This window comes from Trichechus manatus, unplaced genomic scaffold (assembly GCF_000243295.1).
Source record: "Trichechus manatus latirostris isolate Lorelei unplaced genomic scaffold, TriManLat1.0 scaffold00002, whole genome shotgun sequence".
Classification (NCBI taxonomy): Eukaryota; Metazoa; Chordata; class Mammalia; order Sirenia; family Trichechidae; genus Trichechus; species Trichechus manatus.
In genome coordinates this window covers 11,565,243-11,592,057 of record NW_004443938.1, presented here as the reverse complement: position 1 = coordinate 11,592,057, position 26,815 = coordinate 11,565,243, and the positions used below count along the sequence as shown (strand labels likewise).

The 26,815-nt window shown below is 42.6% G+C and overlaps 1 protein-coding gene across 1 annotated transcript in view; it reads left to right on the top strand.

The window, feature by feature from the left end:
- FNDC1 (fibronectin type III domain containing 1) overlaps positions 1-26,815 on the top strand; it is a 116,230-nt gene that overhangs the window by 28,790 nt on the left and 60,625 nt on the right. The window contains exons 4-7 of the mRNA XM_012554584.1: positions 4,797-4,991; positions 7,339-7,425; positions 7,844-7,912; positions 26,276-26,482. Of these exons, the coding sequence (XP_012410038.1) occupies positions 4,797-4,991; positions 7,339-7,425; positions 7,844-7,912; positions 26,276-26,482 (558 nt within the window). The remainder of the gene's footprint in view (positions 1-4,796; positions 4,992-7,338; positions 7,426-7,843; positions 7,913-26,275; positions 26,483-26,815) is intronic.

The following is a 26,815-nucleotide window of genomic DNA, read 5'->3' as shown; positions in this document are numbered from 1 at the left end:
TGATCCATACACTGGCCCTTGAAACAAACCGGTTCCTTGGACCTTCTTGGCTAAGACCTGGAGTTTGGAGTCAGACCAAAGTAAGAAATCTAGGGGTTGACCGTGCCCTTATTTTCCATTCCCAAACATACCAACAGTGATCTCATGGGAGCTATGATCCAGAAACTTCCAGCCTGGCAATTACCTAGGAATAGCTTTGGCTGGGTACCTGAAAGATCACCAAAATACCATTTTTGCCACCAGGTACCTGACAAAATATTCTTGAATCTGGACAAAGGTTACTGGTATGAACTATGGAAATGACTCTGTCATGGTATACAATTGCTTGTTATAGCACAAGCTTACTGGCTTCCTCCATCTGTCTGGAGCGTCTTACCATCTGTCTGTGTTCACAAAGGCAGCCTCGCACGGGTGGAGATGGGGAAGGACACAGACAGGAAAGTCCTTTCATTTAACCTAAAATCCCTTAGTCTGCAGCTCAAGCTGTCTTCCTCATTTTGCATCCTATGGAAATGACAAAAAAAAAAAAAAAATTGCGTGTCTCAGTCTCAACCCTCATGTGCCACGCACGCTTCAGTACTGGGAGGTCACCTTCCCTCCCCGTGTTGCCTTGATTAGGGCACACAATTCTTGTTGTGCTAAGTTTGGATTTGTCCTTTTTTCTCTCTAGATAGACAGTTTTTGGGGTATTTAGAGGCACCACCAGGGCGTAGTGGTTAAGAGCTCGGCTGCTAACCAAAAGGTCGGTCTCTCTTTGGAAGCCCTTTGGGGCAGTTCTACTCTGTCCTATAGGACCGCTATGAGTTGGAATCGACTCGATGGCAACGGGTTTGGTTTTTTTGGCTTGGAAGAAAGCCCTGGTGATCTACTTCTGGAAAATCAGCTATTGAAAACTCTATGGCGCACAGTGCCACTCTGACACGAGGTCACCATGAGTTGGAATCCACTCGAAGGCAGTTGGTGGCTTATAGCTTTAAAAGAGGTACTTACTGTCATCATTAAATGAAAATATTACAAACTCTCACAAAAGGTTATGTACTTTTATATAGCAGAGAGGACAGTCTGTTCTTTAAGCTTCTAAGAACACTTACAAATAAGTAAGAAACCACTTTGCCATATTTCATCCTTGTGCTATCGTAATGCAGATCCCACAACACAGAACCCAGAGTGCAGCCCAAAGACCCGGAAACCACGTTCACTGCCCTTGTGCCTTTATTTCTCATTTAAGGAATGAGGTCATTAAGACCCTCAAAATGATAATCAGGGATAGAACAAATTGTTGTGTTTCTATGTTACTGTGGAGTAATCGGAGTTCACGCACCCTTGCCTTGCACCTGCCTGGAACGATTGTTCCATGGATAGATGCTGGTTTGGTGCATTCACTCAGAGCTAAAGGCAGTGGGGGTCAGGGGTAGAATAGAACAACAGAGAAGAGTGTCTTTTATTGAGACTTCCTGTTCTTATTTTTATCCAGTTCTTTCTGAGCTGGGCATGGATACTGTTCACTAAGAAACGTAAAAAACGATACCAGTTTTAATATCAAAGTTGACTTCAGTGGCAGGGAATGAAAATCAAGTCCTAATCAAGTCACTGTAGTATTTTCTTCATCTGAGCCGATCTGTGTGTGTGTGTGTGTGTGTCTGGGAGGTGGGAAGAGGAGATAGTGCTATATTGGCCTAAGGCCTTTGCAGAAACTTAAATTCAGGATTGATTTTACAAGGAGTTCACCTGCAAGGCTGCCTCTAAGGTACGATTTCAGGGTCCCCCCAGTGGCCTTTGTGTTCAAATATAACCTTTATCAGGTACCTCTCCAAGACCTAAATGTCACTATTAGACAGTCATTCCTTTGGTTTATGGTTTTGTGGTCAGAATGCAGATACCTCAGAGAGGAGGCACTGAGCACAGGGTGCAGGGCCCGGAGGTGGGGCCCGAGTGCCCCAGAGAGGAAATGAGCGGGAGGGGGCAAAGGTCGGGGAGGTGCTAAACACCAACCAGCAGCCTCATAATTGGTTTTGTGGTAGTAGTCCTTCCTAAACTAACTAGCTTTCCATGGATTTATTGGTCATTGATGACCGGGCATAGATTCTGAGGGTCCATGGGCTGTGGGAAGAGTCAGACAAAGCTGAGTTAGTATTTGATTCCAGCACGGGGGTGGCCTCATGACTCTGTTCTAGGCCTCGGTTTCCTCATCTATAACACAAAACCAAAGCTGTTGCCGCCGAGTCTATTTTGACTCACAGAGACCCTATAGGACAGAGTAGAACTGTCCCACAGGGTTTCCAAGGCTGCAAATCTGTATGGAAGCAGACTGTCACATCTTTCTCCCATGGAGACCTTTCAGTTAGCAGCCGAGTGCTTAACCGCTGTGCCGCGAGGGCTCCTCTCTGTAATACGGGAGGAGGTAAATAATTCCTCCCAGGGTGTGTATTACGGCACCTCATGCAATGGTGTGAATTTGCATGCTTAGCACAGCAGGAGGCATATGCTGGACACTCAGTAAACCTCCTTTTCTGTCCGTTTGCTCTCCCATGTCTGTGTATCTTTGAGTAGATGTACAGCATCTTCCCTTTTTCTTGACATGTGAGTCCTGGCACAGGCAGTGATTGCGTGGAGCCACACGGTATATTGGTACTGGATCAGTGGCTAGAGGAGAAAAACAAACTCACGCGTGGACACGCTCGGGGAGTCTGATTTGAGCGGGCAGAATGAAATAATGTTCATTAGATTTGGGCAACCCAGAGACTTTGCCGTCTTATCAGAGCCCTTGATGGTTTTGAGTTGGCTCTCCTTCTGCTGGGCTGATGCTGCCTTTTGAATCCGGATTCAGCTGTAACTTGGAAATTAGGCTATGCTGTGTCCAAAGAGAAATGCGAGGTCTAGCGGGGAAGAACAGTGAGTATGTGTTCTTTTCCGGTATCAGTAATCAAAGGAAATCATTGTCTGGCATAGGGAGCTGTGTTCTGATTGAATCACTAGTGCTCACCAGGAAGTGTGACAGTGTTTGGATTTCCCATGTTTCACGTTTCAGAATGCCTGTTCAAGATTTAACTATCCTTAAAAAAGATGTGGAATTGAACTGTGAAGGGTTATTTTCATATTCATTAGTTTTCTTCCTTGGGAGAAACACCCAACGGCGCACTTCCCTTCTGCACGTTTTCGGATTCCTTGCTTTGCTTCTGTGTACCTCAGCGTGAGGTATTTGGTTCCTGGGAATGATTCCCGCCATGGAGAGAATTAGGGACTACAACAAGAAGTGAGTCGGACAGATGGCAGAGAAGGAGGAGAGGTTTTTGCAGTGAAGCTTTGGGAGAAATAAGGGAAACTGAGGGAAATGAACCCAATTTCTTCGGCAAAGAAAACCCTGGAAAGGAAAGGTAAATGAAAATTATTGAAGAGCAGCCGTGACTGCTTATTTTAAAGGCCCAGAAAGTCACATCTTCAGCTTCACTTTAGCAACCGAAAAACATTACGAGGGCTTCTGTAAGCTCATTTGCAACTCAAATTTCCCCAGATGGCGTTTCTTACCCTGATGCCCCCCGTCCTTGGGTTCAGGCTTCTCGCCTGTGAAGCTAAGGAGGAGGTGCTTTGTGGGTTTTGGCTGAGACCGTACTCTACCATGGTGGCTTTGTTTCTGATACGGACACTCTTTCTCTAATGCTTCGAAAACCATCACATTCATGCTCTTTTTTCCATCCCTGGAATTTCTCCAAGCAGGGTCTCAGGAGTCGTCTCCTCTGCTGACCTGTTTCCTCTAGAGCAGAGGGGCGGTTTGGGGAGGAATAACTGATGTATTCTAGAGCCATCTGTACTTCCTCTGCTCAGGATTTTCATTCAGTCCTAAAATCACATATTAACCATGTATGTGTCATCATGAAACACTGTCCCTGCCCTTCTTTCTCCATGAGTTTCTGAATTCATTTCTCTTAATGTTACTACGTTTAAAGATTTTTGTTTTATTTAGGTTACTTTTTTTTTCCTTCCCTGAGAGTGCTTTGTACATTGAATAGTTTTTCAGACCCAAGTTTGCCGGGAGTGTATTTGAATGTGGCACGAATATTGAGCTTATATTTACATCAGATTACATTACAATATCAGTTACATAGGGAGCTGAGAGATTTTGTTTACAACCTGTTGTGCATCATTTTGGTTATTTTAAAAAATCAAGAATATTTTTTTGGAATCCCATGACTTAAGATAAAAATGTAATTGTGCTTCTTAATCACTTGTTTTTCTTCTTTTGGGCCAAAATATCGAAACATTTAAATTAGGTATATGTCATGAAACCAGGATTTACCTTCCTTTTAAACTGTTGATAATCTTGGTTTGTTTTCTCCATGGAAGTGAATACTTTGATCATCTTGCTTTGAATACAATGAATATTACTTCTCAATCATGATAGTTTTATGCTATTCTTCCAGAGGTATTTTAAAGATATTGTCCAACTGTACCATACAAAATACATTTGATGTATGACTATGTCAGATTACTAGTTCATTATTCTTGCAACAGCAAGACAGCGTAATCAAGCCAGAGGATGCCTAGAGTTTATTTTCATTTGTTTCATTTTTGGTTTAAATTGACCACCCACAGTTATCCAAAACACATAAAAGCTTGTGGGTTTGGTATGTTTGTTTTCCTGTTACACAGTACTGATGTCCAAATAGGACTGGGCTTAAAGTCTTGAGAACCAAACAGATTAGAAAACCCTTTTTTGCTAACGGTATCAGACAACATTGGAAAAAATTCATTTCCCCAATGTGCCATTGCCATCGGTTGATAGTTGGCTGTTTGCATAGTTGATCGCCCTCTGAAGCCAAGGAGTGTGAGGCTGCTGTCCTCTAAAACGGGCCTGAAAGTCACGTGGGAGCCACCCAGAGATGCTGCCAGTAGACCCGTGGAGCATTACAACATTGCCTATGGGAAGTCACTGAAAAGCCTTAGCTATGTCAAGGTGAATGCGGAGACATCCTCCTTCCTTATCGAGGATGTGGGTAAGTGATGCTACGATCTTGTCCCCAGCAGGATGGGCTGTGAGCCAACATTCTCAGTTACCTTCTTGGGATAACTGTTTGTGGCCTTGGCTCAGAGCACCTAGTGGTTCTTTGGGAGTGGGCAGCCAAGTCCAGAGACGCTCCTCATGAATGCTGTTGCTTAAAGCCCTTCACCTTGGCCTCTGGACTTCCCCATCCATGCATTTTAACTTTTCAGTATTCCTGGCTCTCTCTCTCCAAATTGATGTTGGTAACAATTTTTAGTTTCTGAATGGGCTTTTGGAAAATGTGTTGATCTTTTGTTACCTCATAGGAGCTTGACTACTGGATGACTTAACAACTTAATCTTGGAATTTCTAATTTATAAAACCTTTAGGGAGTACTCAAGTATTACATCCCGGAAAGGTGTGTGTGTGATATCATCCTTAACCACATCTGGTTCAAAGATGTAATTTTTTTGCCCATTAAATTTGATTCTGGAAATTTAGAATCTTTTGATTTTTGCCTAAATATCTTGCTTTGTAAGTACAGATGTAGGTGGTCTTGAACCGAGGCGTTGAGCTGCATCCTTTGGATTCTCTGTCTTCTTCTGCTCTTTTGATCCCAAGAGCCTCAAACTCTATTTATTTTACCATCTTCTTGTGGTCCAACCTTCAGATGGATCATAGGAGGTAAAAGAAGTCAGCATCCATGAAAACTATGCCCCACCCCCACCCCATGCCAAGTTAGCATCTTACCACCTTCTCTCAATGGATCATAACCAGCTTGTGGCTCCTCAGCTCTGCTGCCCTGATCATAGACTATCACGTCCTTCCTTCTCTGCCTCCTACTTGTGATATGGTGCTCTCTGGGTGACAGAGCAGGAAATGTAGACAGGGAGATCGAGGCCAGATTCCCTTCCTCATGGTTTCATCAAAAGGTACATTTCTCAGAGTCTCTTCCTCATCACTACACTGCTCAGGCTCCAGCTCTGAGGTTCACTGCAGATTGTGTCAGGCTGAAAGTCACATTTGCTTGCTCAAACCTTGGGCTGTTATGATTGCTGCAGAGAAGAAAAATGTGTGAAGAGAGCCGTAGAGCTCACTAAAAAACAAAGAGTGTCTTCCAAGCAGCTTTCTAATTAGTTAGCTGTACAGGAATCAGAGACATGCAGATTACGTTTCTTTGAAATACAAATAAGCTCAGAGAGAACAGAGAAAGTGCCTGGTGGAGCATGATTCTGCATTTTATCTGAACCCAGAGCATTTCCCAATTAGTCTGGCAGGTCGTTCCAAACCCTAAATGCCACCAGCCCTGCCATTGTCAGGCAAAAATCAGACCAGCTTTGAGCACAGCAGACATCCCAGATGGTGTCAGCTGGGTCACTGTTCCTGGGCCTCTGGTTTGAGGAGGGAAGTTCCGTTCAAGGAATGCTCCTCACTCTGAGGAATGTAATGGACATGACTGCCTTTGACAAAACTAACTCTTACCTCTCCTGCCCTCCATCCCCTCCCGTGCCCACAGACTTTCTTCTCTTCAAGGAATTGACACCTCCACTTACCTTTCACAAGACACTAACTCAATTTTGAGGAAAACCAGCACTATAGAGTTTTGCTTTTAGAAGCTGCAAGTGCAGGGTGCACCCACCTTGTAGTATGGCATCTTGGTTTCCTTTCGCATCCCAACAACTTCAGGAGCTCAGCCAGAGATTGCCACCATTTGACCGTGACCCCTAGATGCAATTCAAAAAGTGAAGTCCAACCATTTCAAGTTAGCATTTCTAAGATTCCATGAAATATTTTGCCGGCTTTTTGTTGACATGGTCAAAGACAGCATGTAGACATAGCAAGGGGAACATGTTATTTTGCAAAGGAGAAAATTTCATGAATCTTTATGTATTGAATTCATTAGATATCGCATCCCATGTGCTAAATCTTATAGTTATGTTGGCATTTTCTTATTATTTTCCAGAGATTTCCATTTGGAACTTCTATGAGAGAATATTCTTTATAGTTCCTGACCCTGTCTGTTAAAACACCTATTTGGTGGACAGTACATTCCTATTCCTTACTTTGATTTCACATTAAAAAGCTTTTAATGTTGACTGCTCATGAATCCAGATTTATTACACATACCATGTACTTTGTACCTAATAAATTTTGTTTTCTTTGGGTCAGGTGTATTTCAGTTGCATGAGAGGAATGTGAGTGGTTTTTGATGAAAGAGAGAAAAAGCTGTAGTTAGATTTGTCACTTCATTCAAGTTTTTGTATTTTGTTATAACTGGTATAAGGAAGATGGTTAGTGAATCAAACTTTGTCATTCTTGGAGATGTGAAATGGTGGCTTGATGTGAACCATATATTTCAGAGCCGGGGGTAGTGTACTTTGTGCTGGTTACTGCAGAAAATCACAGTGGAGTGAGCCGTCCAGTTTACAGAGCTGAAAGTCCACCTGGTAAGTCTTATCTAGAACTGGAGGCTATGTTTTTGTTACTTAGATTGGAATAGACTTCCCTTCTTGTGTCTCAGGTCAATACAAATTTCCAATTATTAAAGAATTCCTAAACAAGAAGTTTTTAGACTTGTCTAAAAAGTTGAAAGAAACTAGGAGAGACTTACCCCTTCTTTTAAGGTAATTTTAATGTAGGTTATTAGCATTTTGTCTGAAAATTTTGAGTACTCACTAGACCAAGCCATGGGCAAAAGACCAAACTATTGTCTGTAAAGCTTAGGTATCCAGTCACTCGTATGGCCTGGGCAGACCCTTCTGACGACTGTTGAAAAGATCATTTAAATATACATCAGGGATGCACTGACGTGGAAAATCCAATAGTCCTTGTTTCTAACTATCAAGTTGCATTTTCCTAATTTAGGAGGTGAATGGATCAAGACTGATGGTTTTCCCATTAAGGGTCCAGCACCATTTAATGAAACCGTCACAGGTACTCTTGCTCATTTGGTTCATGTCTTCACTGAAGCACAGTCTGTCGAGATGGCTGTGCTTCTGTCCCACACGTGTTCTTACAAACCTTCATGGAGTTCCCATCGCTATACTAACACACGTGCCACACAGTCTTGTCAGCTGTCCTGCACCTGCTGTACCAGAATGCAGCCAGTGTTGCTCATCTCTCACTGTTCTTTCATGGTCTGGTGTGGGGGAATGTCTTGTCTGCATCTCTTTATTTGTACTCTGGGATGCTGTTGCCCTGGTAACAGGCAAATATGGTGGTTGAGATGGCAGTACTGGCCTGATTAGGATATTTACACCTCCTTCACCTGTGAATGGCATGAATGAATGTGACCTACGGAACAGTGGCTTTTATTGGCAAATATGTTACATCAAGTCTTGTTCTTTTTTCTTAAAACCTTAGGGTATTTTGTGATATGCTAAATAACCTGCCTTCCATCTCTGCTCCATATTTGTATGTGTGTTTTATCATTTCAGTGTTGTTTGGTCATATTGTTTTACTTATTTGAGGGAAGCGTTGACATTTTCTTGTGTGTTTCTTGCATCGATTTAATTCATGGTGAAAAGGTAATGCAAAATGAATGCAGTTATTTTAGAGTGTAGTTGGGTAATATTTCAAAGAGCTGTGTTTTATTTTTGTGTATCATGTTTTTAAATAAATAAATCTGGCATTATTGTTGAAAGAAAGGTGAGTATGTCGAAACCAATTAGTCTAATCTGTTCTCAGATCAGATTTGATGGGTTTTCAAAATCCCTTTTATATGAATAGGAGATGGAAGAACAAAACAATCAGAAAAGAAAAGTGGCTTGTGAGAAAAGATGAGATATTCTTATTCAAATAGGCATGATGTAACGTGATCATGGGTCATTATAATGGAAATGTAGGTGATTGGGATTGAAGGTTGGAAAAGAGAAGTAAGAGATTAAACATGGATTTAGGAATCATGCTGTGGAAGTGGGAGTTGAAGTTGAGCAAGTGGAGGAGTATTTGAAGGGAGAGAATTAGAGAAGAGCAGAAAGCCATTGGAAAACACTTGAGAGTAAAGTGGTGAACAGGTAGTACACCTTGGAAATGTACAAAATATGAAAGGACGTTTATTGTGGATATTGTTCAGCCCTGAAGAGACACACATGTCAACACTCACAGACATGCTAAAATGTTTATGGATAGATACACTGCACCTTGTATTTGAGATTTATATTTTGCATTCTATATTACAATTCTCCTTTTATAATCTTCCTGATAAAGTTTTCTGAATGACACTGGTTTTAGAGCAAGTAATTTTCTTGCTTTCTCTTAAGTAACTAATTTCTTATGTGTTCTTTAATAGAAACACCAATGAGTGTAGGTGTCACCTTTCTGACTAACCATATGTCACAGAAATCTTGGGAATCAGAGATTGGAGACAATTGTGCTGCAACTCACTATTGGTTTTCTACACTGTAAATACATGAACTAATTTAACTTCTCTCTGCAGAAGCCTTTCAGGCCCTGGTTGGCCACAGAGTGCTCTGCTACACTACATGGTACCGTGTTTGTCATACGTTATGACCAAAAGAAGATACCAGAAGAAATTGCTGGCTGAAAATGTTTGCAGCATATGGTATAATGAAGAACCTAAAAAAACAGAAAACAAAAAAAAGTATATCTAGAATGACTAGAGTTGGTTCAAGTACTCTAGAAGAAATTATGAATAATTTATGAAAAATTATCAAGATGTGATCCACATGCATCTATACGTTTTTTTACGAAGCTTGGAAAATAGGCTATGCTATTATTCTGAGAAATGGTTAAGTATATGATAATCCTGCCAAACAAAAGACATATTCTGAATTTCACATGTCTTCATTCAAAAGAAGAAATTTGTCCTCAAAATGCAGACATCGGCAATGACACCTGGTGTAAGGCCCAAAGGGGCTTAGTCCTTTGACAGCATCTTTCACAAGAAGAACATTCTTCTAGCGTTTTATTTGTACCAGGGGAAAATCCATTCTTTTATTCCTCTGGAAACAGTGACTTCAGTTTAAATTCTAGAAAGCCCCCTTTTGCTGGCTTAGACCTCTCTGAACCACATCGTCTTTACCTAAAAATAGGACTTTAGCTCTTTAATTCATTCAACAAGCCGGTGATTTTCCAGGCACAGTTCTAGGTGAACAAGATAGACAAGGGCTCTTCTTAATGATGTTTATATTCTAGTGGGAAAGAAAGGCAGTAGACAAATAAAAAATAACGCATAGAATCATAAGTTCATTGGAAAATAAATAAGACACTGTGATACACATAAGCAGGGTGGGGTAACTGAGAGTTTGGGAGCCTGGAAGGTGCTGATAGAATAGATGGTGGCAGCAGGCTGAGACCCTCCGTTGGGGTAGAGCCACAGGAGGAGAAGGAGGAGCATGCCAAGTCGTCCTGGAGGTGGGCAAGACGTTAGCAATTCTCAGATGGGTCGCTAGTCCAAATAAGAAACACTTAGGAATCAGAAATTGCTGAGACTAAGCAATAACGCAACTTTTGGGCAGATGTTTTGGCTTTCTCCATGAGTAGCTCATCTCCTAACTCGTAGACAGTTTTCTTCGTATTTGATGTACAGTCCCTCCTGTTGGGATGTAAGCCCATAGCTTCATGTTCTGTCCCCAGGGAAGACACACCCCCATTCGCATATTTGAGTACTGTTACTTAGCTTCTCTGAAGACTTCCTTTCCTCAATTGTTCAGCTCTTTTCTGGGACCGTATCTGGGGTGGTATGGTAGTGGACAGAGGCAGACGCTGGGAGAAGTCAGGACAGATGGACTCATTCCAACTCTGCTGTCAAACAGCCCAGGGACTCGGCTGGGCCAGTTAATCTACTTTCTCTAAGTTCCCCATCTGGTAAAGAAGTGTTAGATTCTGGTTAATTTTAGCTCTGTATAGGATCATATAGATTTTTGATAATAATTGATCCACCCGGCCATAATCATTTACACTGTTCACACCTGAATGCCTGGCTCGGGCTTCGGGCTCTGGTCCTGATGCTCAGCTAAGGGATGAGCAAGCGCCTGTCTTCTCTGCGCATTAGATGCCTCAGCTGTCAAATGATGGTACCCAACAAGAAGTTATCCAAGGTTTCTTTCAGTTTAGAAGTTTCATGAATCTGTGACTCTAAGTGAACTGATTCCGTTTCTTTTCATGAGTGATCCTGAGCTTTGTGAGCAATTAGGAACCACTTGTATTACTGAAAAATGGTTATATACCTGTTTCTTCACCCTATTTTGGATATTTCATGTCAGCAAATTAAAAAAATCATATTCCAGATCCCCAAAAACCAAACCTGTTGCTGTCGAGTCGATTCTGACTCATAGTGACCCTACATGACAGAGCAGAACTGCCCCATAGGATTTCCAAGGAGCAGCTGGTGGATTTGAACTGCCGACCTTCTGTCTAGCAGCTGAGCACTTAGCCACTGTGCCACCAGGGAATGACACAAACACGGAGTTGTAGTTCCTGTGTGTTGGCTTTGTGTCTGAACACACACAAGGTGCACAGAATAGACTCATGTCCAAAGATAAGTGAGTAAATGCCTCTCCCAGCGGCCCCTCAGTGCACCGTGTCCCTTCTCTATTTGCACTGGCAGTTCCGCCAAGGACCCAATGGAGATGGCGTGTTAGTTTCTTTAAACTGACGTATGTCAATATCACGCTGGCAAAAGGCACCAGCACAGTGACCCAACTGGCGAATCCATGAACAGCACAGCAGCTGCAGGGGCTTCACCAAATGACCCTGGAGCCAAGACCGTGGGCTCCTGCGTGCCTGACTTGTGCTTAAACTTACTTCATTCCAATTTTTTATGAATTTAATGTGAATTAGACTATCATCTTTTTTTAATAGGCTTTTTTTTTCTAGAGCAGTTTTAGGTTTACAGAAAAATTGTGCAGGAAATACAGAGACTTCTCCTAAATCCCCTCTCCTCCCTGCACACCATTTCTCCTATTATTAGCATCTTGCATTTGTGTGGTACATTTGTTACAATTGATGAGCCAGTACTGATGCATTATTATTAACTCAAGTTCATAGTTTAGGGTTCACTCTTTGTGTTTGTATAGCCCTGTGGATTTTGACAAATGCATAATATCATGAATCCACCTTTGTAGTATCACACAGAATAGTTTCACTGCCCTAATAGAGCCCTGTTCTTCACTTACTCATCCCTCCTCCCTCCCCCTGAGCCCCTGGAAGCACTGATCTTTCCACTGTCTCTGTAGTTTTTTGCCTTTTCCAGAATGTCGTATAGGTAGAATCCTATAGTATGTAGTTTGTTTAGATTGGCTTCTTCCACTTAGCAATGGGCACTTTAGGTTTCTTCATGTCTTTTCATGGCTTGATAGCTCTTTTTTTATTGAGGAATAATACTCCATTGTACGGATGCACCACAGTTAGTTTATCCACTCACTTGTTGAAAAACTTCTTGGTTGCTTCCAGTTTTGGGCAATTATGAATAAAGCCGCTATAAACATTTGTGCGCAGGTTTTTGTGTGAATATATTCATTTGGGTAAATACCTAGGCATGTGATTGCTAGACCATGTGGTCGGTCTACATGTATCTTTGTAAGAAACTGCCAGACTGTCTTCCAAAGTGGCTGTACCATTTTGCGTTCCCACCAGCCATGAACGAGTTCCTGTCGCTCCACATCCTCACTAGCATTTGGAGTTGCCTGGGTTTTGGATGTTAGCCATTCTAACAGATGTGTCGGGGTATCTTATTGTTGTTTTAATTTGTGTTTCCTTAATGCATATGCTGTTGAGCACCTTTTTGTATGCTTGTTTGCCATCTGTATATCTTCTTTGATGAGGTCTCTGTTCAGATCTTTTGCCTATTTTGTGATTGAGTTGTTTGTTTTCTTATTGTTGAGTTTTCAGAATTCTTTGTATATCTTGGATACAAGTTCTTTATCAGACATGTGTTTTGCAAGTATTTTCTCTCAGTGTGTGGTTTGTGTATCCGAATTCGTGCCTCCTGCTACTTTGAGAGGCCTGGGTGCATTTGTAAATTGGAATTCCTCAGAGATGGCTTGTCTGTGAAGATGAAGTGTGGTTTCCCAAATGCCATTCCACAGAGGAGCTGCCAGGTTAACCGGAGCCTTTCTTGAGGGCCCCAGATCTCTGTATCTGAGCGTCTGGTTGAAAACATCCTCTGACACTTGTATATAGAGTACACCAACCTTAGAGTCCATTCGTTAATGAAAAAGAAGTAGATGATAAAGGTTTGTACAGGAGCTGTATAACTTCATTTAGCCCAATGTTCTTGGGTAGTAGCAGAGAACTCAGGAGTTCCAGCCCCCAGCCTTCTCCAAAATACCGTGGAAAGGAGTCGGCAATGATCAGGCTGATTGGGAACCAAAGCTTTGTTAGCGGCTTTATCTGCCACCAGGCTTTAAATCAACATTTTGTGGGATTTCATCACAGCAGCCCGTTACATTCTACATCTGTGTATGTAAATATATGGTCATGGGTTTTTCCTTCAGTAAATCCTGAGGAAGTGAACAGTTGTCAGTGAGATCCCTTTTCTGATGCCCACGTGTGGCTTCCTTTAGGGCCGATGGGCTGCTCCTCCAGGCCGTGGGGACAGGGAGTATTGAAGGCCTTGGAGAAAAGATTGTCAAGGACTTCATTTTACTTGGATCCACAGTCAACACCCATGGAAGTAGCAGTCAAGAAATCAGATGACGCATTGCTTTGGGCAAATCTGCAGCAAAAGACCTCTTTCAAGTGTTAAAAAGGAAAGATGTCACCTTGAAGACTAAGGTGCGCCTGATGCAAGTCATGGTATTTTCAGTCGCATCGTATGCATGCGAAAACTGGACAATGAATAAGGAAGACCGAAGAAGAATTGATGCCTTTGAATTGTGGTGTTGGCGAAGAATAATGAATATACCATGGACTGCCAAAAGAACAAACAAATCTGTCTTGGAAGAAGTACAACCAGAATGCTCTTTAGAAGCAAGGATAGCAAGACTACATCTTACACACTTTGGACATGTTGTCAGGAAGGATCAGTCCCTGGAGAAGGACATCATGCTTGGTAAAGTGGAGGGTTGGCGAAAAACAAGAAGACCCTTGTCTTAGTCATCTAGTGCTGCTCTAACAGAAATAGCACAAGTGGATGGATTTAACAAAGAGAAAGTTATTCTCTCACAGTCCAGTAGGCTACAAGTCCACATTCAGGGCGTCAGCTCCAGGGGAACGCTTTCTCTGTCCGCTCTGCAGGAAGATCCGTGTTGTCAATCTTCCTTTGGTCTGGAAGCTTCTCTGTGCAGGAACTTCAGGTCCAAAGGATGCACTCTGCTCCTGGCACTGCTTTCTTGGTGGTATGAGGTTCCCGTGTGTCTCTGCTCGCTTCTGTCTTTTATATCTCAAAAGAGATTGGCTTAAGACACTATCCAATCTTGTATACTTCATCAGTATAACTACCGCTAATCCGTCTTATTACATCATAGCGATAGAGTTTACAACACATAAGGAAATCACATCAGATTACAAAACGGTACCCAATCATACAATACTGGGAATCATGACCCAGCCAAGTTGACAGGTATTTTTGAGGGACACAGTTCAATCCATGACAACCGTCAACGAGATGGATTGACACAGTGGCTGCAACAATGGGCTTAAGCATACCAGTGATTGTGAGGATGGCACAGGACCAGGCAGTGTTTCGTTCTGTGGTGCATAGGGTCGCTAGGAGTTGGAACTGACTTGACCACACCTAACAGCAACAACAACAACACCTTGGACCAGGTCAGCGTCTCGGGGACCAGTTGCCACTTTTTGACTGTATGTCCGTGGGGGCTTTTCTTATACGTCTGAGAGCAGAAGAGGGCGGAGGGGAGCTGTGGTGCCTCTGAAGGCCGTGTGGCTTTTTGTATAGGATCCATCCAATTTCCGGTAGTAGTCGTGGAAGAAAGCGCTTTCTTTTTTAAGTTACCAAACTGCTCGTATACTGTAGTTGGATCTTTCATTTGTAAGCGATAAGTTGGATAACAGCAAGAAGATAAAATTTTTACAATGAGGTAACCAACTACCCTTCAACAAAACAACATCTTTTATTACCAGAAAACAACCACACACTACTTACCATTCCCCTCCCAAATGAAACAAAGGCAGAGCTTTAGAGACTAAAACAAACAAACCCAAAGCAAAATTAAAAAAAAAACAAAAACACTTTTAAAATTGGTACATAATTTCCCTGCAATATTTAACACTCCTTCCCCTCAACTTTCACGATCAATGAGGTGCATCTGTGTTACACTGGGGTGGGGTAGGGCGGGGTGCAGAAATACCAGATGTCCTCATTTCAGCCGTTCTGGGGATCAGAAAAGAATATTTGCTTCCTTTGCCGTCTGTGGCCCTCAGGAGGGCTCAGAAGTGTAGCTGAGGAGAACAGCGCCACCAGGTGGATTTAGAATAATGCTTCTGATGACTCTGTAGCCGTCACGCTTCAAATGGAGAATGGAAGGAGCTTTCCCAGCTGGAGACCTGATCCTCCCACATGATGCCCATAGGGCCTGGGTGAGGGGTGAGGAATGAGTGAGCAGAAAAAGGCTCACCCCAAATCCCTGTTGCAGGGGCCACAGCAAAGTCTGTGTCACAAATGGGAGATGGCCGAGGACGTCAGCACTGCCTCCAAGACCTGCCTCCACAGTGGTTCCAGTCCAGCTGCCATGGAGTCGACTCCGACTCATGGCGACCCCACGCATGTCAGAGTAGAACTCTGCTCCATAGGGTTTCTTTTTTTTGATACTGTTTTACTGTGTTTTCAGTGAAGGTTTACACAGCAGTTTAGGTTCCCATTCAACAATTTCTACACAAGTTGTTCGGTGACAGTGGTTACGTTCTTCACAACGCGTGAACATTCTCATTATTTCCTTCTGGTTGTTTTGTTTCCATTAATCTAGTTTCCCTGCCCCCTTACATTCTCATCTTTGTTTTGAAGTCATTGTTGACTATTTGGTCTCTCGTAGGTGCCTTTTAAAGGAGCACAGTACTTACAGGTGATATTCATTATTTTTTGAGCCGATTTGTTATTTAGCTACAAGGTGACCTCAGTGGTTAGCTCAAGGTTTGAAGACTATCTCAGGGCAATAGCCTTGGGGAGTCCCCCTGTCTCAAGCAGTCTAGTAGGTCTGGTTTTTGTTTGATTGATTTTTAGGAATTTGAGGTTCTATTCCACATTTTTCTCCCATTCTCTCTGAGTCTATCTGTTGTGGCCTCCATAGGGTTCTCAAAAGCTGATTTTTCGGAAGTAGATCACCAGGCCTTTCTTCTGAGAAGCTTCTGGATGGACTCAACCCTCCAACCTCTCGATTAGCAGCTGAGCCAGTTAACCATTTGCACTACCCAGCGACTCTGCATAGTGTAAAATAAGACTGTCAACTTATCATGAGGAGAGAGCCCCTCCAGAGGCGCATGATCTATAAAACTTGAGTGACATATCCATAAAAGCAGTTGTGGAACCTCTTACTTCTTGCCGTCACGGCCAGGGCTTCATTGAGTAGCCAGCCTTCATTGCCAGCCCGTGCAGAGTTCTCGGGTTTCATTAATGTGGCAAGTGATCACCATGGCAGGGCCCTCTGGCAGTTTGCAGCCAGCACAGCCCCAGCACTAAAAGATGAAATCGAAGGCATGGATAGTTTTTGTTGACATTCATAGCACTATCCTGGGGTCAGTGACAAAGTCAACTATCACTTGACAGTTTGGATAGCAACCAGAGCTGCTGATGGACCAGGGAGTCTCTGGCTTTCCCCACCTGGGGTTCTAGAAGGTGAGAGAACATGGAGCTGCCAGGACCCCAGGAAGGTATATGATAAATTCATCACATCCAACTGCAAGTTTTTGCTTAACAAAAACTCGTAGCCATCGAGTCGATCCGACTCATAGCGACCCTGTAGGACAGAGTAGAACCGCCCCATAGGGTTTCCACGAAGCAGCTGGTGGATTTGAACTGCTGACCTTTTGGTTAGCAGCCGAGCAATAAGTCATTTAAAATATTATTTTTATTTTAAAACAGACACCAAGATACTGTGGAGGAGGCAGCAAAATTCAAATAAGGTTTTGAGATAAAACTGGCATTATAAATAAATTGTTGTGTTCCAGGCTTCAGGGAGACCGAGTTTTCCTCGCTCTTAGGTAAACTTCAGTGAAAAGTTTGAGGAGCTCTGTTACGGGGTAAAGTGAGCCAGCACTTCCTGTGTGAAACAAACAACAAACAAGCAAAACAAAATGGTGGAACTTGAGTGGTCCAGGGTGACCGGAAGTGTTTGTTTGGCTCCTGAGGCAGTCCTGTTGGGATTTGAGTGCCACGTGTGGGGCACAAATGGTGTTGGCCTGAGCCAGCCTGTGGGAGTGGCCCCTGACCACACAGTCCCTTTTTATACTCTGGTAGAGTAGGGCTCCTGGGGATTCCTTGCCTGCCACATGATTCTAGAAAGTGGGACCTCTGAAGAGTAGACACTTGCTCAGTTCCAGTGGGCGGCAAACATTTTGAACTGAAGGTACTTTGTTTTTTATTTTTATTCTTATATTTTTTAAGTTAGTTTTAAAAGCTTTACAAAGTCTCTTTGGACTTCCGCTGTCTATAGCATTATCGATAACTGGCATTGATTAGCTTGAGGGAAGATCAAGTTTCTTTTTCTTTAAAAGAAAATCCCTCAATCCCTGAAGATGCAGCAAGGGTTTGCTGCCTCCAGGCACTGGTGTAGAGGTGCTGCCCACATCGCTGGAGGCTGGAGGCATGCAGGTGTGCTGTACCAATTCTCTCCTCAGTATCCTGCCTTCCTCCCAGTGCAGGCCATGCAGCCATACCATCGGTGTGGTAGACCAGTACTTATTTCTTCATAAGGTGTTCTTGCCTCAGAGCACTAACCAAACCCATAGCTGTCGAGTCGATTCCAACTCATAGCAACCTTATAGGACATTGTAGAACTGCCCCATAGGGTTTCCAAGAAGCAGCTGGTGGATTCCAACTGCTGACGTTTTGGTTAGCAGCCCTAGCTCTTAACCACTGCGCCACCAGAGCTCCTCAGAGCACTAGAGACCTTTCTACACACGAAGGGGAATAGTGCAGTGAGTGGATCCTGATGGGACAAAAGGCACTGACCTCCCTGGAAAGCTCCTAGGCCTTAGGGAACCTCGCCGACACTTTCTGGAGGTGTGTGCAATCGTGAAAGCCGTGGACAGCGAGTCCCAGTGCTGCAAACCAGATCCTCACAAGAGGTGTGTGTGAGGCACCAAAGGGGGCGGTCTCCCAGAGCAGGCATGTTGAGTAGACACGTGCCTACTGGCAACAACTCTGCAACTAACTGCCGTGACCTTCGAACAAGAGCTACCAAGCTCAAAGGGACAGAACCAGGACTCTGGGTCCGACAGAGCGGGCACCAGGTCCAGCCCACTGCCTCCTGCTGTCTGAAGAGTTTCCTTAACCTTTCTGAGTCTCTGTTTCTCTGTAAATAGATGTTATTGGCTTATCGTGAGGATGTTTGCAAATGTCTCACACCTGGTAGGGCTCCAATAAACTGTTGATGACACCCTGACAGACCCTATTCCAAAATAAAGGAGTAAGTATCCCTTTTTCCCTTGTTGTTGTTGTTATTACGTTCCATTGAATTGGTTCCGACTCATAGTGACCCTATGTATAACAGAAAGAAACACTGCCCCATCCTGTGCCATCCTCACAATTGTTGCTGTTTGAGCCCATTATTGCAGTCACTGTGTCAATTCATCTCATTGAGGGTCTTCCTCTTTTTTCACTGATCTTCTTCTTTACCAAACATGATGTCTTTCTCCAGGGACTGGTACCTCCTGATAACATGTCCAAAGTACATGAGATGAAGTCTAGCCATCCTCACTTCTAAGGAGCATTCTGGCTGTACTTCTTCCAAGACAGATTTGTTCATTATTTTGGCAGTCCTTGTTATATTCAATATTCTTCACCAACACCATAATTCGAAGGCATCAATTCTTCTTTGGTCTTCCTTATTCATTGTCCAACTTTTGCATGCATGTGAGGTGATAGAAAATACCATGGCCTGGGTGAGGTGCACCTTAGTCCTCAATGTGACATCTTTGCTTTTTAACATTTTAAGGAGGTCTTTTGCAGCAGATTTGCCCAATGCAATACATTGTTGGATTTCTTGACTGCTGCTTCCATGGGTGTTGATTGTGGATCCAAGTAAAATAAAATCCTTGACAACTTCAATATTTTCTCTTTTTATCATGATGTTGCTTATTGGTCCAGTTGTGAGGATTTTTGTTTTCTTTATGTTGAGGTGTAATCCATACTGAAGGCTGTAGTCTTTGACCTTCATCAGTAAGTGCTTCAAGTCCTCTTCACTTTCAGCAAGCAACGTTGTGTCATCTGCATATCACAGGTTGTTAATGAGTCTTCCTCCAATCCTGATGCAGTGTTCTTCTTCATACAGTCCAGCTTCTGGGATTATTTGCTCAGCATACATATTGAATAAGTATGGTGAAAGGCTACAACCCTGACACATACCTCTTATGATTTTAAACCATGCAGTAACCCCTTGTTCTGTTCAAATGACTGCCTCTGGGTCTATGTACAGGTTCCTCATGGGCACAATTAAGTGTTTTGCAATTCTCATTCCTCGAAATATCCATAATTTGTTACAATCCACATGGTTGAATGCCTTTGCTGAATCAATTAGACACAGGTAAACATCCTTCTGTTATTCTCTGCTTTCAGCCAAAATCCATCTGACATCAGCAGTGATAGCCCTTGTTCCCTGTCCTCTTCTGAATCTGGCCTAAATTTCCATCATCTTTTTCTTATTGTTAAATAGCTGGGCCTATCCCAATATCATATGAAAACTCGTTTAGTAAGTAGTCAAAAGTATTAAGGTTGTTTATTGGGCAGGAAAACGTGGCATTAAGGGAGACTTCAGAGTACTTACCACAAATATAAGGTGTGTAGAAGAGTTGTGTGAATCAATTAAAAGATGTTTCAGGAGGATTATGTGTCAGAACTCGCCCAGGAAGAACAAGTCTTTGGTGGATAGAGGCTGGTGAGGTGCTTGTTATGGTTAATCTGCCTCAGCAGACATTGGTCAACACAGTGTCAGGGGTCAGGGAGTTCCAACCAAGGTGCAGCTGGCGAAGCTGATGTTCCATCTCCATCTCTGGCTATCAGCCATTCACTTTTACTTCTCTCTAACACGTATTCACTCCCCTTTTCCCACCCCATCTCTCTTCTTCCCCTCATGCTTCTTCATCTATTCCTTATCATGCTTAACCACCAAAAGTGTCCATGCCCTGGCATCTCACTGAGTCCTGATGGAAGTAGGAGACAAGGGTGTGTCTGGGGAGAAGCATAGGCCTGCAGAAAGCAGATCTTTCAACTCATGGTGATGGGGATTAAGGATCATCTTTGTGAAGCTTGGGGGCTGGGGGAGCAGGACGTTAAGTTGGTCAATGGGATGTTAAGTTGGTCAATGGGACGTTAAGTTGGTCAATGGGATGTTAAGTTGGGCAGTTGAACATTAAGTTGGGCAGTGAAATGTTAAGTTGGGCAGTGGGATGTTAAGTTGGGCAGTGGGACATTATGTTGGGCAGTGAAACATTAAGTTGGGCAGTGGGACATTAAGTTGGGCAGTGGGATGTTAAGTTGGGCAGTGGGACATTATGTTGGGCAGTGAAACATTAAGTTGGGCAGTGGGACGTTAAGTTGGGCAGTGGGACGTTAAGTTGGGAAATGGGACAGTATGTTGGGCAGTGGAACGTTAAGTTGGGCAGTAGAATGTTAAATAGCGAGGTGGAACATTAAGTTGGGTGGTGGGATATTATTTTGGGGGAGTGGGACATTATGTTGGGTGGTAGGACATTATTTTGGGTGGTGGGACATTATTTTGGGGGTGGGATATTATTTTGAGGGTGGGACGTTGTGTTGGGCAGTAGGATGTTAAGTTGGGCAGTGGATAAACCACTCCTTCTTCAAAGCTGTAGAATGACTGATGCCCCACATTCTACTAGAAATGAGAAAGTCCTGTTAGCTAAGACCTGTGCCGAAAGAGTTGGTTACCAGACAGCAGCTTTCATGTCCTCTTTTATACCAACAGAGTAGAGACTTAGAGTAGTTGATAATGGTTCCATGTTGATGTTGATAAGGATGATGAGTAATGCTTTCAGCTCATGGTGCAAAATAAGTCAGCTGGATATAGACAACCTCATATTTGAAAGTGTTTTCAATATAAAGAGTCTTTGGCAAGAAGTCCCTCATTTGCTCATGTCTGGTACATCGAAACACATTTTTTAGTGCCCCCTGTGTGCAGGGCATTATGGTAAGTCCTGTGATGCGCTCATGGTCACTACTGTCGTGAGTCTAATGAATGATGGATATCATTTTTATCACAACCACAGCTAACAATTATTGTCAGGTGCTGTCATGTTGATTTCAACTCATAGCAACTCCATGTGACAAAGTAGAACTGCCCCATAGGGTTTTCTAGGCTGTAATCTTTACAGGAGCAGATCACCAGGCCTTTTCTCCCATGGAGGGGATGGTGGGTTAGAATTGCCAACCTTTTGGTTAGCAGCCGAGTGCTTAACCATTGTGCCACCTGGGGCTCCTTAACTAACAATTAATGACTGCTTAATATATGCCAAGTACTGCATAAAATGTTTTGCATGGATTATATTACAAAGCCCAATGTGCTGTGCAGTATTTTACAGAAGACACTGAGATTCAGGGAGGATTCTAAAAGTCACATAGCTAGTAAGTCACAGACTCAGATTCAAGTGACTCTGATCTAGAGCCTGTGTGAGCCCAATTCAGAAGCTACCACGTTATCCTGGCATTTAATTTGAAATGGGCAAAGTGTCATATATTGAATTTTGGATATTCTTTTCTGTGTGAAAAGAACAGATTTGGATTCTATACAATAGCCAGATATTCTGTACAACATAATTCAGAATATTTGCCAGTTTGCATAACTGGTGATACTAATCAGTAGAAATGGTCTAATCCAATTTGGCTCTCTGATGTCTAATACAATGTAGATGGCTGTTTCACCCAGCTAGCTTGCCAAGTAATGGTGTGTAATTAATTGCTGTAGGTCTTCTGTAATCGACCAGTTATGAGTAAGATGTACTTGATTATATTGTACCAAGAGGGATGGAGGGATGTATTCTGCCAAGTGCAAAATACACTCAGCACTTGTGAATGTGAACTTGATAACTTCTGGCCAGGGCCAGATTACCCAATAAGCAAGGTATGCAGGGGCCCAATTGTGCCCTCCCACCAATCTGCAGTGCAAATTTCACCTGTCCCCCTCCACGTCAAAGATGTGGTGAAACCCGTGTGAAACTGCTCACCACAGATTAGCAAGTAAACACAATTAAGCCCATAGGTACCTTGCTCGATGCAAGTCGGTGCATACCGTGCTTACTGGTAATCCCCCTCTTGGCACTTGGAACTTCCTGTTTTCAAGATAAAAGACTTACGAAGATTTATTAGAAAATTCCAGAAGTCTTTGCTGAGACTATCATATAGGGCTTAGAGAAAACACTTAAATAATTTAATTGCCAACAAATTTGAAGCATAGGGATAGTTTTTCTTAATGTGTGCATCAGCTTAAACGTGGATTACAAGATGGTTTATAAAAGATGTTTGATGGTATATAAAACCCAGAATGTTAAAAAGAATTTTCAAAATATTTGAAAAAAAATGTGGTTGTCTTTCCTAAGCCTGATAATTTGAAAGACTACTGTGTTTAGGGTGACGACGTTCTCACTTCTCTCTGGTTTTTCCAGAGAAGGGGACTCCATTTACTATGGGGACAGCTCTCACTGGGCAGTCTTTGGGAGACTCCAGCTATATACTCAGTATACTGTCAGTTCATTTCAAAACATATTTTAAGTGACTACTGGGCAAGGCATTATGTTTACACTCTGAAGGGGACCATCAAGCTCAAAACACTTGTTCCCCGTTGATTAGCGGAAGTGGTTGGGTGGTTGGTGAGATGGGTGGAAGTGACATGGTTAAAAGAGAATGAAATTTGGACTCAGAATGATTGAATTTGGCTTCCTCTTGGCACTGGCCAGCTGTGTGACCTTGGGTAAGTTACTTAACCTCTTTGAACCTCAGTTAACTCATGGGGATGATAATATCTATCCTCCTTACCTCAGAGCTGTTGTAAGGGTAATTAAAATAAAATAAACCATGTGAGAGCTTATTACCAACCGTAGGTTTTCTATAAAACAGGCCATGTGATTGGTTGCAGAAGCTAGCCTCAGTCCTGTTCCCCGTTGCTGGCTGAGCAGGCCTGGCCACATTCTTAAACTCCGAGGTGGCAAGGTTAGACAGCAGTGCCGAGCCCGGGATGAGCTGGGCAGTCTGAGGGGGTGGCTGTTGCCCCTGCGGTTGGTTGTGTGGGGCCGGAGTGGCCTCTGTGGGCTCAGTCAGGACAGCACCATGGGCTGGGCGCCTCAGGCAACAAACTTCTTGTGCCCTTAGTGACTACAGCTTCTTGTCCTTGGAACTTCATCCCTTCCTTTCCTCAGGGACCATCACTCTAGGAAATTCCAATGATTTTTTCCTTTATTACTTTTTTTCAGTATTTTACTGTTGAATGTCAAGGGTTGCCAAGGTCAGAATCTTTTTGTCACTAGCGTTGACACTGTGGTCCCAGGAATACTGTTTCCACTCTAGGATGCAGAGTTGGAGGGGCCCGAGGACTGGAGCAGGCCTTCGGCAGAGAACGCTACCCCTGCTCAATAACTTATTTTCTAGCAGAGTCGCGTAAGGCTCGTATGTGTTTTAAGTAGATTTGCCTGTTTTGCTGGAGATCATCCCAGAACCCCCAGGTTGATACGTTGTTTCCTGTGGTGGCGGGGAGGGGCCTGTGGGGTGACACTGAGGGCAGTGAAGCATCTTGAGCATCTGTCCCCTCCCCTGCTGTGCCTGGGCAAGTAGGCTGTGGCAGCGTGGTGCTGAGTGGTGACTCTGTTGGTTCTACCTGAAAGTAGTGAGCGTGGTCTGTGGAAGGCTGAGCAGGGGTCATTTCCCAACCCTTGAAGAGGTTCCAGCTTTTCATAAAAGTAAAATAAACATCAGATATGATTGGTAGGCATAATTTTTACCTTATTTGCTGTTTTGCTTTTTTTCCTTTTTTACATAGCCATGACCCTTGCCCAAAGCTGAGCATCCCGTGAAGTTAAATCTCACCCTCAGATGGTTGGCCCTCGAGCATTGCTCATGAGAAGGGTCTTTTGTTAAAATTGATTTTTTCTTTTTTTGTGGTGATAATTAGTTTGTATTGGAGGCACACAGAGAGAAACAAATGACTTAGATGAAGCCAAGTTTTTTGCTTCCTTTAAAATTTTCTCTCCAGGCCTCCATCCCCATGCACATGACGGGTAACATTTATATTGTAATGTTACAAAAGCCTGAAAATGACTGAACACTATTCCTGAAAAATTAAGCTTGTTAGGTATTTTGTTCTGGTGAAACTCCTCCAGATGTCTGCTAACTTAAAACAAACAAACAAACTTTATTGTTGTTAAATGAGACTAAACATGCTGATTTTGTCCAAATTTTGCTTTTAATAAAATATTCTTTATAAGACACTTTCCCTAGTATTTTTTTTAAGTATTCTTACCCCGGCCGCATACAATATTTATTCAGCAGTCACACACCTTCATATCCACTTCCATGACGCAGTCACCGTGGATAACTGAAACACGTAACAAGATTTGACAGCCTGGATCTTTCTAGACACACTGGATATCACGTTGTTATGAATATGAAGCAAGAGGCCCTAAATGGGAGCTCATGATTAATCAACTGAGCTGCTGCACCATTAATGAGTTCAACTATTAGTACCAAATACTTTCTGCAATTATTTTCTTTTGAAATTTGTAAGTGATCATATTTGTCATTTCCATAATCACTTGGAAGCTCCTAATTTTTATACAGGCTAGACTTTGAAAGTGAGAGTCCACCTCTTAACTTGGAATGGTATTGTGATCAGATTAGTAAAACCCAGTCAGAGTGATCACACTCACGACACCAGGATGCAAGGCAATGTTTTATATATTTAGTCCATGGGATTAAAAATAAATAATTTGAATAATTACTGCTCTGTATATCTGGGAAACTACTTGTTTAACCATGTACATGGTGTTTTCTTAGTAGCCCTTTAAGAATGGGGATCCCAGTGACTGTTGAGGTAACCCTATCTAAATATGGATATTCCTCTTGGTTAGATTCAGAAAGTTGGATTTGGGTGTCTGGTCTTTGGAATAACCATCTCAAATGGCTATTTATTGGTTGTGCTATTGAAGTTTACACTAACTGATTACATTAGTTTTCGTTTTTATGTCTTGGTGTTGAAATGTAGGTTTAGCTGGGAATTTTCCAGTCTAATTAAATTACCATTGATGATGGGGTTAGTATATATAGTGGAAGAAGAATGCTTGGGAAATAACTTTAGAGAGATACTCATTAGCCTAGCTTGATCCTCAAATAAGTGCTAGAACGTTAGAAAATTCTGTTAGAAATGGACAGTGTGGAAGTTACATGGTTTATAATCTTTGTTCCCAAACATATCAGTTCTTAATTAAGATAAAAGTAAAACTTTAAAACAGGAAGCATTGGCCACCAGCTGCATTGCTTTGAGAAAGTTAGCATTTCTTGACATTAATCAGTTTAGCAAGAGGATTTCTTGAAACTGATTAAGCAAGAAGAAAACAACAGAACAGAGACTGAGAATGGCAGCAATGATTTGACACGACCAGGGTTTGTCTGCAGAGGTAAGAATTAGACATGTAAAAAAAACTAAGATCCAAAACAGAAATCAGTTTGTATTTAGCTCTTAGTGGTTCATTGCAAAAGCAAGGAAAGCCGTCTTTTCAACATTGCAATAAAAAAGATTTCTGGGCAACACTTATAAATAGCAGATAATGTGTCTCTGCTATATTTTTACACTGACCTTTCATTCTTGCCAGAGAACTTATAGTTTTGGCCTTAAGGGTACAAAAGGAAGTAGATGAAAAGGAACATTATAAAACATCCAAGATTTCTAGCTGGCAGTCTGACAACATGGTACGTTTTCATTTTAAGTTCCTGAGACCTCTTGGTATGAAATACGGGGGGTAGGGGGGGAACATGTGGATGGAACGTTGATATCCTTGGGGGAAAAACTGTTCTTACTAGAACTAGTCATCAAAAATTGGTGTTTTAAGCCCAGCTGCTAATTGTCCAGGCTCAGTCTGTGGAGAGACTTTATATACATCGTGGTAAATTCTAGGCGGTGTACTGTTTGATGGTGTCTGTGTCTTGTCCTTTTTAAGAAAAGGAAGTGCCCAACAAGCCCTTGCGTATGCGCATCCGGTCTTCAGACGACAAGCTGTCCGTTCAGTGGAAAGCCCCACGCCTGTCTGGAGCCAAGAGTCCCCGCAGATCACGAGGTTTTCTTCTGGGCTATGGGGAAAGTGGCCGACAGATGAATTATGTCCCATTGACAAGAGATGAGCGAACACATGAAATTAAAAAGCTCGGTGAGTTTAATGGTAATTGGCATTCAATATTTTGATGATTTTTGTGATCATTTCAATATTTAGAAGCTTCTCATACAGAACATTATACTTTAGATGTAATTTTCATTTTTTCGGGTATTACCATTGTCTCAGTTATCTAGTGCTGTTGTAACAGAAATACTACAAGTGAATGGCTTTAACAAAGATAAATTTATTCTCTCATAGTTTCAGAGACTAGAAGTCCAAATTCAGGGTGCCAGATCTAGGGGAAGACTTTCTTTCTCTGCTGGCTCTGAGGAAAGGTCCTTGCCATCAATCTTCCCCTGATCAAGGAGCTTCTCAGCGCAGAGACCC